The sequence below is a fragment of the Pristiophorus japonicus genome, chromosome 1, assembly GCF_044704955.1.
Source record: "Pristiophorus japonicus isolate sPriJap1 chromosome 1, sPriJap1.hap1, whole genome shotgun sequence".
Lineage (NCBI taxonomy): Eukaryota > Metazoa > Chordata > Chondrichthyes > Pristiophoridae > Pristiophorus > Pristiophorus japonicus.
In genome coordinates this window covers 51,653,176-51,667,631 of record NC_091977.1, presented here as the reverse complement: position 1 = coordinate 51,667,631, position 14,456 = coordinate 51,653,176, and the positions used below count along the sequence as shown (strand labels likewise).

Below are 14,456 nucleotides of genomic sequence, written 5' to 3'. Positions count from 1 at the left end.
GTTCAGGTGGATATTAAGGGCCCATGTTCCTCTTCAAAAGGAGAAAGAGAGAGCTTTCCCAGTGTCGTGGCCAACATATTTTCCTTCAAAATTAGATTCACAGCAACCTTGCTGTGTGCAAAATGGCTGTCAGATTCACTTAAATAACAGCAACTGCACTGCATGTGCTTTGGGACTTTGAGAGATGCTTAAAGTGCTACATAAATACACACACTTTTTGCCTTAATCCCATGAAGTGTTTGCTATAAAGCAGAATTGTACTTTTATTTCTGTAAGAAATTAAGCTAGTAGAACTGGTTTCACACCTGATCAGTGGAATTTGCAGGTAAATGAACATAAAATTCCACACAGAATAAATGTAAACAATTATGTTGCTCAAATGAGTACAAAGAGAGAATCCAGCAATTAGTGTATTTCCATCTTGTGTGCTAATGTAAAATGTGACAAGATCCTAAAAATCTGAAGTTATTTGAAAAAAAGCTAAAAAGGAGAATATCAAATTAAGAGGTCGAGTGGAGTAAGGCAAGTTAAGAAAGAGGAAAGAAACAATTTCAAAAGCATCAGAAGGAGCAGCGAGGCATTTTACAATACATCAGAAAAAAGAAAATTGTTAAAGCGAGGTGGTACTCCCGAGAGGAGAAGATTATCAATTTGTATAGGATGATCAAAAAATAGCAAAGGTTACTTTGCATCATTTTTTTGCTCGAGAAGGATGTCGAAGAGGAGGTGCATGCTGAAATGCAGGAGGGAGAGATGAGCCATAGTTTGATGGATAAAAGGAATTTTTAATTAAAAAAAAAGAGAATTTAGTTAAGCTAAGGAAAGACAAAGCATCAGGGCATGACAGGACGCCTCCTAGGATCCAAAGGAGGAAATAACAAATATTTCAGAGCTCTAGTGTAGATGTGTGCTGGAGGACTGGAGAGTGACCAATATAGTCGCCATTTTTGAGAGAGTTAGAGCTAATCCAGATTGCCAGTTACCTTTACATTTCCCCTAACACAGATGTTAAGAGGAAGAAGTTACCACATATCTAGATAAAGAGAAATTGGTTAGAAGTAGCCAGCGCGGATTTCCAAAGGGACAGTTGTGCTCGACAAACTTCAGAATTCTTTGATTCTTTGAGTAGGTAGCAGATATGGCAACCTGGGGTGGGGGGTGGGGGGGGGGGGGGGCGGCAATGGATGTAATGTACATGGACTTGAGGAAAGCTCTGACAAGGTTATACATGGAAGCTTACTAGAGAATTTTAAGGCGTGTGAAATTAAGGTTAAGATAACAAACTGGATTGGAAATTGGTTAGAAGGGAACAAACAGAATAGAAGTTAAGTGCAGTTTCCACACTTCAAAGTGGGTAGTGGTGTCCCTCGGTTCTAGGGCCACTTCGGTTCTCTCTGCATATCAATGAATTGGATAAAAGCCAAGGGAGTGGTGTCAAAATTTATAGACGATACCAAAATGGGAGGCATAGTTAATTCCTTAAAAGACCAAAAGGAAACTACAATGAGTTAGTTATTGATAAAATGGAGCAATGGGCTAAAAAGTAGCAGGTGGAATTCAATTTCAATAGGCGACATTTTGAGGGAAAAATAGCAGTAATTAAACGTTGAATGGAAGTCGGCTCGGTACTGTGAAAGAGCAGTGAGATTTAAAAATACAGATCCACAGAACATTAAAGGCAACTCCTCAGGTCGATATGGCTGTTTTTTTTTTAAAAAGGGAGAGAATTTGCTGAAAACTTGCACCAACAGCGAACACCATATTATGGGGTGCAGAAATTAGAGAGAGCGCATTATGCCATTACTTACACCACACCATTAATTTCCTGGCATTTTTGCACTATTCTATAGAAAAACTCACAAACAGTTGCAATAAAGCCAGCCCACTCACTCACCCTACCCAAACAAAATCAATGGCAAACACAAATTTGCTGAATTTTAATGATATTTTGATCACCACTACAGAATGGCGCTGGTGGGTTACAGAATTATGCTGGAAGGCTCAGAATCAGTAAAGTATTCAATCGCTCAGCAGGTTACCTAGATCAAAAATAACTTCAGCATATCAGTATCGTGATCTTAAATTTAGGCAGGTATAGATGCACACCAGCTATATCATTACACACTGAGGCAATTTAAAGTTTAATGTTGGCTTGACCTTTAAGGACTCCCAAAAACAACACAGGGCTGCATTTTATAAATATATGAAAATTGGGATCCGGGTGCCTAGATTGTCTCCTGAATGGTGTGCAATCCCTAAATCGTATTTCATTACCGGTTGCAATCCATGCTTAGCATACAAGATCAAATATAAATACTTATTTACCAATTCAAAAGTCAATAATCTTAAATAACTATGGAGTTAAAAACAGATAAAAATAACAGACAATGACTTTTATGGAAACATGAAATAACCGGTTGTTCCACTTGATGTCCACTACAGCACCTTGTGTGTGCATTGGACATTGACTAGCTGCGCCACTTCTGACTCATTATAAACACTGCAGTGTTTATTATAATCAGTTCAACAAATTATGTCGTAAATTCGCCACTGGAGGATCAGGGAGCAGAATGGACTAATTTATGGCATACGGCGCTAATATCGCCATTGTAACAAATTCTGGGCCAATAGAATTCTAGATTTGATCTCGAGGCATATAATATAAAAGCCAAAGGATAATGATAAGCCTGTATAAAACATAACTAACACCTCAGGTAGAGTACTGTGTGCAGTATTGGGCTCTACATTATAGGAAAGATAGAGGCTTTAGATTAGATCAAAGGCTTTATAATGCAGATTCATTAGGATACTACCTGGTATGAGGAAGTATAAATATGAAGGCGGACTTCGTTAGAATGCAGATTATCGGGCTATATAATAAGATTTTTAAATTATGAAAGGATGGGAAAGGGTAGATAGAAGCAGATGATTTACAGTAGTTGAAGGAAGAACGAGGGGCCGTACATACGAGAGATTTAGGACAGATGGCAGAAGAAACTGGAGAGTTGTGGGTTCGTGGTTGAGGCAGAAACTTATTTAACATCAGAGATTAAATTGGATAGGTGGATAAAGGAAAATGGATTGAAGGGATATGGGAACTTGGTGGGTAAATGTGATTAGAACTATTTGCTTCTGTGGTGGGTAAACACCGACATGAACTTGTTGGGATAAATGGCCTGTTTCCATGTTGTAACTTCTACGTATTTCCTGGAGTAGTTTACTGAATCAAATTAAGGTTAAAGTTGTCAAGGCAGAACATTATTGTAATTTTCCCAATCCAGATCATATTGATGCAGGTGCACGTTAGTGATAACTGAACATATGCCAAGTTTAATAGAATAGCAACTTACACAGCACTTGTCAAAATAGCTCAAAGTCCTTCACAATGAATTGCACTTTGAAGTACAGCAACATGTAGGTAACGTATGCAGATTTGATCATATATTTGGTGAAAATCAGTTACTTTTTGGGTCTTGTTAGATATGCATCATGCATTTATTTTTACAATGCTCAAAATGCTTCAAATAGTCATGCATTTAATACTGAGCCACCTATATGACCTAGTTCAACCATATGATGGCACACTTAATTGATCAAGCACATCAACCAACTTTTCAGTTTAGATAGAATTCAATTTACAATTGTGCAACATGTTCCCAGTGTTCCTACCAGTGTCAACCCTGGAAGGTTGGAGGAAGTTTTATGTTGCCCTTACCTCCTCTTTGTCTTTCATTTGTGCCTCTAGTTCTTCGATTGTTCTGTTCAATTCAGTTTTATGTGTTTTAAGCACATTTGCCTGTCCACTCAGACATTCAAGTTCAGAAACCTGAATTTAGAAAATCAAAATGAGCATACATACTTTTCACTCCAATAGAAATGCATTTGGAAATAGCTAATTGCATATATAAAATTCCACAGTTTGAACTAAAATTCTAATGAACCCCATTCCCAGTTTTTTGAGGATTCTACATAAGAAAAGACAGTGTGGACTTAAAATAAACAATTATCTTTTACTGCTACCATTACTGCACAAAGTCCTCACACTTGACCATTTCTAAAGCAAGTGGAAAACTGAGCTTAGGGACTTCTGCACCTGGGTGTGTGTGATGAGGAGGGTGAAGGAAAATAAGTTTTTTAAAAAAAAAGGGCATCTGCTCCTGAACATTTTTCATTAGCCAGATAACTTAATTCTCCTCTACTGAAATCATTGTGCAAGCTTAAAAATTGATCTCCTTTCTTACACATTTCAACATAAACAGGATTTCCTCTACCATTCACCACTCCAGCTTGTTATTATTCAACATATTAGAACAAATTAGTATTGCTCCTTCACTTCAGACTAGCAATCAACAAACTACATTTTACAAAGGTTTTGACATTTTGGGTGTGTACCCTTTATTCTTTGTACTTACAAAATGCTGGAATTACACAGCAGGTCATCAACATATGTAAAGGGGAAAAAGAGGTTTTGACATTGTGGTTGTGTACCCCTTATTAGAGAGTGTGTTGAAGGTTACACATCCAAAATGTTAGAAAACAGTCTCTTTTCTTTACAGATGCTGTCTAGCTGCTGTGTATTTCCAGAACTTGGTTTTTATTTCAGGTTTCCAGTCTTTCTCCCTCATTATCATTAATAAGAACACAAGAACATAAGAAATAGGAACAGGAGTAGGCCATACGGCCCCTCAAGTCTGCTCCGCCATTCAATAAGATCATGGCTGATCTGATCATGGACTCAGCTCCACTTCCCTCCCCATAACCCCTTATTTAAAAAACTGTCTATTTCTGTCTTAAATTTATTCAATGTCCCAGCTTCCACAGCTCTAAGGCAGCGAATTCCAGATTTACAACCTTTAGAAGAAATTTCTCCTCATCTGTTTTAAATGGGTGGCCTCTTATTCCAAGATCATGCCCCCTAGTTCTAGTCTCCCCCATCAGTGGAAACACCCTCCCTTCATCTACCTTGTCAAGCCCCCTCGTAATCTTGTACGTTTTGATAAGATCACATCTCATTCTTCTGAATTCCAATGAGTAGATGCCCAACCTACTCAACCTTTCCTCATAAGTCAATCCCCTCATCCCCAGAATCAACCTAGTGAATCGCCTCCAAAGCAAGTATATCCTTTCATAAATATGGAAACCAAAACTGCACGCAGTATTCCAGGTGTGGCCTCACCAATATCTTATATAACTGTAGCAAGACTTCCCTGCTTTTATACTCCATCCCTTTTGCAATAAAGGCCAAGATACCATTGGCCTTCCTGATCACTTGTTGTGCCTGCATACTATCCTTTTGTGTTTCCCCCAGGTCCTGCTGTACTGCGGCACTTTGCAATCTTTCTCCATTTAAATAATAACTTGCTCTTTGATTTTTTTTCCTGCCAAAGTGCATGACCTCACACTTTCCGACATTATACTCCATCTGCCAAATTTTTGCCCATTCACTTGGCCTGTCTTTGTCCTTCTGCAGTTTTTATGTCCTCCTCATACATTGCTTTTCCTCCCATCCTTGTATAGTCAGCAAATTTGGCTAGGTTACACTCAGTCCTTTCTTCCAAGTCGTTTATATAGATTGTAAATAGTTGGGGTCCCAGCACGGATTCCTGTTGCACCCAACTAGTTACTGGTTGGCAACCAGAGAATGAACCATTTATTCTGACTCTCTGTTTTCTATTAGTTAGCCAATCCTCTATCCATGCTAATATATTATCCCCAACCCTGTAAACTTTTATCTTGTGCAGTAACCTTTTATGTGGCACCTTGTCAAATGCCTTCTGGAAGTCTTGCACTCTTATTTATATTAGTAGCACCTAGAAACTATACCCTCGGATGATTTGAAATAAAGGCACTGAGGTTGAATAAATAGAGGTGGGGAGAGAGAGCCAAAAATGGGTAGAGGTTATCTGAAATTGTTGAATTTGATGTTGCATCCAGGAAGCTGTAAAGTGCCTAAATGAAAGATGAGGTGCCGTTCCTCGAGCTTGCGTTGAATTTCATTGGAACAGTGTAGGAGGCCGAGGACCGTGATGTCGGAGCGGGGAATTAAAGTGACAGGCGACCGGAAGCTCGGTCACGCTTACAGACTGAATGGAGATGCTCCGCAAAGCGGTTACCCAATCTGCATTTGGTCTCCCCTATGTAGAGGGGACCACATCGTGGGCAGCAAATACAACTCACCTTTCCCTCCCCCCCCCCCCCAATTTTAAGTTCTTTTCTTTGTCTCCAATGGAAGCTGGTCATTATTCCGCCATTCACACACTATCTAGACTAACCTTTTTCTAACTACTGCCATTACCATTTAATTTGGCCCATTATCCCTTTTGTCTTTCTCATCTCTCCTGCCTTCCACCCTATCAGACATTCCCTTTTGTTCTTTCTTCCCCTCCCCCCTTTCAGAGCTCCTTAAGAATCTGTTCTTTTCGAACATTCGCCAGCTCTGACGAAGGTTCATCAACCTGAATTGTTAACTCTGTTTTTCTCTCCAGAGGTGCTGCCTGACCTGCTGAGATTTCCAGCATTTTCTGTTATTATAGAAAGTGGATTTCCCACCATAAATAACCATCGCATGGTAATCCACTATACAAACCCAACCTAAAATACAATCATAAACAAATTATTCCAAGAAATATTTTGGAGGGGGCAGCGTTGCTAAATCTTACTCATAGCTTAAAACTCAAAACACTCAGTACGGGGTCCCTTGCTATTTGTGGTATATATCAATGATTTAGACCCGAATGTAGGGGGTATGATTAAGAAGTTTGCAAGTGATACAAAAATTGGCTGTGAGGTTGATAATGAAGAATGCTATAGATTGCAGGAAGATCTCAATTGACTGGTCAGCTGGGCAGAACAGTGGCAAATATAATTCAATCCGGAGAAGTGTGAGGTAATGCATTTGGGGGAGGGCTAACAAGGCAAAGGAATATGCATTAAATGGTAGGACACTGAAGTGTAGAGGAACAAAGGGATCTTGGAGTGCATATCCACAGATCCCTGAAGGTAGGATAGGTAGATAAGGTGGTTAAGAAGGCATATGGGATACTTATATTCTATGCCTTGGCTAATAAAGACAAGAGCAGGGAGGTTATGTTTGAACTGTATAAAACACTAGTTTGGCCACAGCTAGAGTACTGCGTGCAGTTCAGGTCACCACATTACAGGAAAGATATAATTGCATCATAGAAGGTGCAGAGGAGATTTACGAGGATGTTGCCTGGACTGGGAAATTTTAGCTATGAGGAAAAATTGGATTCGCTGGCGTTGTTTTCTTTGGAACAGAGGCTGTGGGGAGACCCAATTGAGGTGTATAAAATTATGAGGGGTCTAGATAGAGTGAATAGGCAGGACCTATTTCCCTTAGAGGAGTCAACAACCAGGGGACATAGATTTAAAGTTATTGGTAGGAGGTTTAGAGGGCATTTGAGGGGAAATGTCTTCACCCAGAGGGTGGTGGGGATCTGGAATACTCTGCCTGAAAAGGGTGGTAGAGGCAGAAACCCTCACATTTAAAAAGTACTTGGATATGCACTTGACGTGCCATAATCTACAAGGGTACAGACCAAGAGCTGGAAAGTGGGATTAGGCTGGATAGCTCTTGTTGGCCAACACGGACACGATAGGCTGAATAGCTTCCTTCTGTGCTGTAAATTTCTATGATTCTATGACCATCAATTACTACCGTTTTAAAGATATGCAAGTAAACATTTTCAAACTCTCCAGCTCAACTCAGCTTCTCTTCAATATTCTGCTCTACCTACGAGTATAGATAATATAAAGAAGCAATTTTTAGTTAAATACCAGGGTGTGCAAGTATAAAGAACCAAAGCTGCAAAGTGATTTTCCATTAATTGCACTGGAAAAGTTTTAAACACAAGGGGGCAGACTAACCAAATGCTCAACTTTGTTTCCTTGGTATTCTACAGCAAAAAACTACCCTGAGCCAACATACAAAACTCTTCCTAATGACATCTGGCAAGCAATTTGATACATGTGCTAGCTAAACTCTCTGGAATTAGCTGATGGTACGTAAACAAAGTATTGAATTTTAAATTCCTGCTCTACAGCAGGAGACAGTTTTTGCTCAAACAAACACTTAGGATATATCCTTAGCAAAGTTGAGCAGCCAGCTCAGTTTCTGGAGACTTGAAGTGACCATTCCACATTTGTAAATCAGAAGGAATTCCTGAGTTTATTCACACCAGATTTTGGTCCATAAAAAGACGACAAACAATCCTCTAGACTCTATACAGCTGCAGACTTGATGTCACGGTCAATATGTATTAAGTCCCTCATTTTTCTTCAATTATTGACCCCGATCTGCCCATAACTTATGTAGTTTGAATAATTTTTACATCTAGTGTTATTAAAAGACCAAATTTGTATAGTTGTAGTAAGTCATTGATATTCAGGAACAGAATATAAAAAGGAACACATTTTTCCAGTCAACATTTGATACACTACACTATGTTGTGTCTGCATGTTTGTTACTTTACAACATTCCATTGCAAGTCCAATAATAATTTTTGTAACTTTTCATAAAAATATATGATCCAGCTTATTTTTGGTTATTGGCAGAAAATGAAGAATTCAGCACATTAGCCCAAAATATTTTGTGCACAGCTATACTTTAATGGGCTACACTAGTTTGATTTAGGGACTAGCCATATATTTCAATAAAACAATTTTAGTTGGCAAGCACAACAAAGTTATAAAGAACGCAAAAGTATAATCTGCATGTGTTACTAATGGACTAGCTACCTTCCTCTTTCACCTCAAATATACGACAGATGAAGCCCAAGTCACATTTTTCTACAACGTGCGAGTGGCTTGATATCAGCAAATAAAATAGTTTCCCTAAACAATAATTCCTGGCTCAAGACAAGATTTTTTGATTGAAAACTTGACAAAAATGATATTACAGCAGCATTATCCAATAGATAAACAGTTATTCCCTTTTCTATCTTGCAAATCAGTTCGTAACTCTTAACATTCTCAAAAATATGTGCACATTGCACGGTTAAGTTTTGACTTTTGGCAAGTGTTGAGACATAATTTGCACGAGTGATGATCCCCACTTTCCTAGTTTATAAAAGCAATGATGTACTGATGAAATGAAATGTACTGTATTTTACAATAGACTGCTCTGCTTTTGTGAGAATGAACAGGTCTTCCCAGTCCACATGCCAACTGTAACACAAGCAGATGACTTGCAACTTAATCTGCCAGAATTGCCCACTAGAAATCAAAGCAGCAGAACCCGAGAACTAAACTATCTCCCTTCCCTTTGTGTGGAGGCAGCTGGCCTCCTCACAGCAGTACTGTGTACTGGCAACTTAGCAGTGCTGGAAGGGAAGCAAAATCTACATTTTTCATTACGAGAGCACCAATGCACGACACCATTTTATATGTAGTTCCTGCAGAAATGACAAACTTGTTTTTTTTAAATCAAGGACACAGCCCTTTATATCTGTATCATCAATTGAACTGATTACTCTGCTTTCAACATGTCAACATTTACATTGCTTAAGAAACATAAAAAAAACAATTGGTCACAAGGCTTTCCAAGATAGTTAATGGAATTTTACTGCATCACATAGCTCCGGTTGGGGTGGAGTGTAGAATGTTTCAGTATAAGGGGTGTCTCAGTTGTGTGAGGCGGGCTGGGTGCTCTTTGCCTTTCCGTTATTGTTCATAGGTTTATATAAATAGAAATATACACCGCAAAAAGAGGCCATTTCGGCCCATCGTGTCCGTGCCGGCCGACAAAGAGCTGCACAGCCCTTGGTCAGCAGCCCTAAAGGTTACATATAAACCTATGAACAATGATGGAAAGGCAAAGAACACCCAGCCCAACCAGTCCACCTCACACAATTACGACACCCCTTATACTGAAACGTTCTACACTCCACCCCAACCGGAGCCATCTGAAGCTGTAAAATTCCATTATCTATCTTAAAAAAAACAATTGGTCACAAGGCTTTCTCAGACTCAGTTTCCAGTGATGCAAAATTCCCTAATGTCATGCTGATCTGAAATGTAACTATTTACTCATTACCTAGATTTCCATGCAGATGATCTTCCCTGGAAAAAAAAAAGTCAGGCCCAATGAGGATCTGCAGTTATTCTTTGGGGTACACAAATTCTAATAACTTAGTCAATGCTCATATAATAAAAAGGAGGATCCGCCGAGGGGTGAGGGCAAGTGAGGATTGTGGTCGACATCATAGTCGCTGGGCAGGGAGAGGCCTAAAAATGCAATCGGAGGCCTCTTGCTGGGTGGGTTCTCCAATCGCGGGGGAGAGGGTGTTAGGTCGGGACCCTGGATCCAGGCGGTAGGTATAAAGCCACTTACCTCCTGGATGTAGCAGTCCCCACCTCAGTTTCACTGCCAAGTTGTGTGAAACTCATCCACAAGCAGTTAAAAACAAAATGAGAGAGAGGGAAAAGTATCATTACGATACTTAAATTAACACCCCCTGGGAGCGGGTCGGTCACCAGCACCCTGCCCCGCCTCCAGCAAAACTGGAAGTGGGATCAGATCGGGAATCCCATTTTTAAACACCAAATGCATGCTCCAAATCAATCTTTTTTTTTGTTAAAAAAGGTGAAAATTCTGGTCTTGCACTCTGGGAGGATTTGGACATCTAATTGAGACATAACTTAATCTCATTCATTAATATAGGTTGGCTGTATAGTCAGATCATATAATCTTCACTCATCCTGCAAGTCTAGAACTCAAGCGTTAATCCATATACAAGGTCCCTTTGAAACAAATTTAAATTAATTGAAATTATTCCCATTATATTTTAAGACATTAATAGATTAAACAGTATGTAAAATGTTTTTGAAATAATTGGACTATAACCAGTCATGTGTAATCACTTCTTTATACCACTACTGGACAGAAATCCTATACAGTGTATCGATACATACTCGTTTGTGTAGTCGCTCTGCTTCATCCTGGTAAGCAGTGAGCTGCTGCTTCCATTGTTTAACATTGGCAGTAGATTCCAGTAGTGCTGCTGTAAGTTTAGCATTGTTGTTTTTTAAGGTCGCTAATTCAGACTCCCAATGCTTTCCTATTGTAGTACTATATAAAGAAACACAACCGGTTACTATTAAGCATCGTGTGGGATTTTGTCACTGACTTTAAAAAAATAATCAGTCTATTCACACCTGACATTAAAGATATCTGAATTCATTCAAATGTAGCAGAATGTCAATATTATTGCAAATGCTAGATAAATCTAGTCTCAGGACATGTTCACATTTTTCCAATTTCCACCCCCCTTACTCCTGAAATCTATCCTGAAGGGACTAATACATGCTGACCATGTTCCAGTATCTGCAGTATTTCACTTTTGCACCCAGGGTTCCTTCCTGTCTGCCATGCTACCTGACATTGTAAATAATTTCCTCAGCTCCGCCCATCAAAACTCCCATCAATCCCCCCCCACCCCCTACAAAATCTCACCATTGACTCCTCTGTCCTTGCAAAGTACCACTGTCTCCAACCTCCCTTACCTTTCCAACATCCTGGAACATGTTGTTGCCTTCTGAGCACACTGGCTGCAGGAGTCATTCGACCTAAACTCTCCATTCCTCAGACTCTGGCCTTGTGCATTCCCTCCCCCCTGAATTTGGCCCACCATTGGCACTATGTCTTCAGCTGCTTCACCTCTACTTTCTGGAATTCCCCCTCTATACCCCTCCACACCTCCTTAAAACCCGCTCTTTGACCAACTCTCTCCATACCTTCTTTGGTATGCCATCCATTATTTCCCTTACACCTTAGGAGTTTGTTGTGCATTGAAGGACCTATATAAATGAAAGTTGTTGCTGCTGTAATAGATACAATCATTGGGCTCAATTTTCCCCAGTGATTTGCGCCATTCTTTTTTGGCCCAAGTTGTAAAATACAAGTTTCCCTAATCAATGTGTGTCAGCGTAACTCAGTTAGTTCCGATTTTTTTTAAAAAAGGTTAGTTTTGTGTGTGTGTCATGGAGCGTAACCTGCCACCCGCACCTGGTCATTTAAGCAAGTTTGGCCAGTTCCGATTTACTCCAATTTTTCTTAGGACAGCGTATGTGGCCTCGATGGAAAAACCTTCTGGAGAGTTAAGAAAATCGACGCAGGTAAGTAAATCAGCAGCAGGGCCTGGACAGCAACAGCAGAGAGGTGGGGGGGGGGAGAAAAAGCCTTCAGGCAGAGATAGGGGTGGGTACAGGGACGAAGGCAGCCGTTCGGCCTGGGATAGGAGCGGGAACCAGGAGGGGGAGGCCATTCAGCTTGGGAGAGGAGCGGGAACCGGGAGGGGGGGGCCATTCGGCTTGGGAGAGGAGCGGGGACTGGCACCGGCCAGGGTGAAGAAGGGGAGATAGACTTTTATCGTTACACTTTAATAATTTAATGGGGGGGGGGGTGGGGAGTTGCTGCAATGTGCTTGTGCAGGTTGCTGAGTGCTGGCTGTATGTTTCACTTTCCAGCCTCAGCCCGCAGTGTGTCACTGGTTACCGTGGCAACCCGATCTTAGGCTCCACCCCCAAAACTAAAGGGACAGTGGATGATTTTTTTTTTGCCGTACTTGGGATGCTAAAAAAACTCAAGTACGCCAATAAACAGCTTTGGGGAAAATTGAGCCCCTAGAGTGGAGAACATTTGTGGCCCTTCTGCACCTCACTATATCTTTCGTCAGCTCTACAGCACATTACAAAGGACATGCACGAGAATGATTAGCTTGCAAATTCACCATGATCATTAGCACTTCAATTAGGTCAAGTCAGAAAGACCAACTCCTGCAATCTGACCATCTGTGACCTGAATTCAACGCTGGTTTAAAAAAAAAGGGATGTAGAATTAAGGAGGTCAGTTATTAAAAAATTCTGTACAGTTGCATGGAGACTTTACATGCCTAGGAGCAGACACCACAGAGACTTGAAAGAAAAGCTAGCAAAATTTTCGATGTATTGTGTGAGCTTGAATACAACATTGGGTTGGTAATGCCATTTCTAACATATTATACTGTGTGAAACTATTTAAAACAAATTTTTTTTAAACTTTTCAATTACTTTAGCATCATACACACCAACCGTAGAAGTTGATCAGCTCCACAGCAACCCCTTTATGCTTTGCTCCCCCAAAATTTTCCAGGCTTAAAAAAAATATAGCTACTCACTTTCTGGGATAATTGGTGTAGGGGGCAGAGGGGTGCAGGGGAACTTATATTTTTGAAGTTATACAAGCATGCAGTTAAACTCTTACTCCTGCTCCGTAGCAATGCTTCACAACAATACAAAGTGGCAGTGTAACTGCAGAGATAGGTTCCAACCGGACTCAAACACAGCTCTGCAAGGGAGGCAGTCTTACTGCATTTCTCAACTGCTATCTACTAATGCCTTGTCTATTCTAGATTGCCTGTGCCTTTTGCTTATGGATATATAGTTCATTTTAGATGTGCTATGATTCCATTCAGAACTGGAAGTGTAGCACAAGCAAAAGGGTCAAGGAACAGAATACCGAATTTTAAAATTAGAACTGAATGACCAATCAGCAAGTAAGGGCATACTTGATCAATTGTGGCATGGATGCAGAAAAACTGATGTTATTGAAATAAATTTTAATTTACGATTTCCCATTAGTGGGCTATATCTGAGGAAAGAAACATGTGCTTGTTCAACCAGAAAGTGTTTTCAAAGCATCAGAATGTTATGATCTATCATTGAGAGAGCAGGGTATGACTTCCTGTCTGTAAGCCCACACCAATAGGTATTAGAGTCTGTTGGTGGCAACAGCCTTGAGCCACATTGAGGATTCTAGTCCTGAGTTACACACATACACGTAAGTGGCATTACTACACACAGACCATCATTGCTTGGTTGAGCCAATTCATTCCGACAAGTTCCAAGCACACAATGTAAGCTGGGGTAGATAACAGAATGAAGCTTGAAACTCCAGAGAGGGGATGGTAGGTTTGTGCAGAAGAAGCATTTAAAAATGTTTTAATAAAAGCTAATGGCAGGTTTTGTGCCTTCCTTCTCCCTTATTTGTAATTACTACCTCATTTGCATAGAAGCAATATGGCTATGCCAGCCCTAGAGAATCTGGGCTTGTTTTTGGAGCAGAGAAGGCCAAGGGGAGATTTGATAGCAGTGTTCAAAATCTTGAAGGGTTTTGTTAGAGTAAATAAGGAGAAACTGTTTCCAGTGGCAGAAGGGTCAGTAACCAGAGGACTCCGATTTAAAGTAATTGACAAAAGAATCAGAGGCAACACGAGGACATTTTCTTTTTCCGTGTTATGATCTGGTATTCAATCCCGGAAAGGGGGTGGCAGCAGATTCAATAACTTTCAATAGGGAATTGGGAAAATATTTGAAAAGGAAAAATTTGCTGGGCTATTGGGAAAGAACAGTGGAATGCACCTAATTGGATAGCCCTTTCAAAGAGCCCGCATAGGTAC

General features: G+C 40.2%; 1 protein-coding gene across 3 annotated transcripts in view; it reads right to left on the bottom strand.

Annotated features, from left to right (window-relative positions):
• The window catches only part of homer1b (homer scaffold protein 1b), a 103,710-nt gene that overhangs the window by 39,835 nt on the left and 49,419 nt on the right, over nucleotides 1-14,456 (bottom strand). For all 3 annotated transcript variants that reach the window (XM_070879747.1, XM_070879748.1, XM_070879749.1), the window contains 2 exons: nucleotides 10,933-11,089; nucleotides 3,716-3,826 (listed from right to left, as the gene is read on the bottom strand). In XM_070879747.1, the coding sequence (XP_070735848.1) occupies nucleotides 3,716-3,826; nucleotides 10,933-11,089 (268 nt within the window). The remainder of the gene's footprint in view (nucleotides 1-3,715; nucleotides 3,827-10,932; nucleotides 11,090-14,456) is intronic.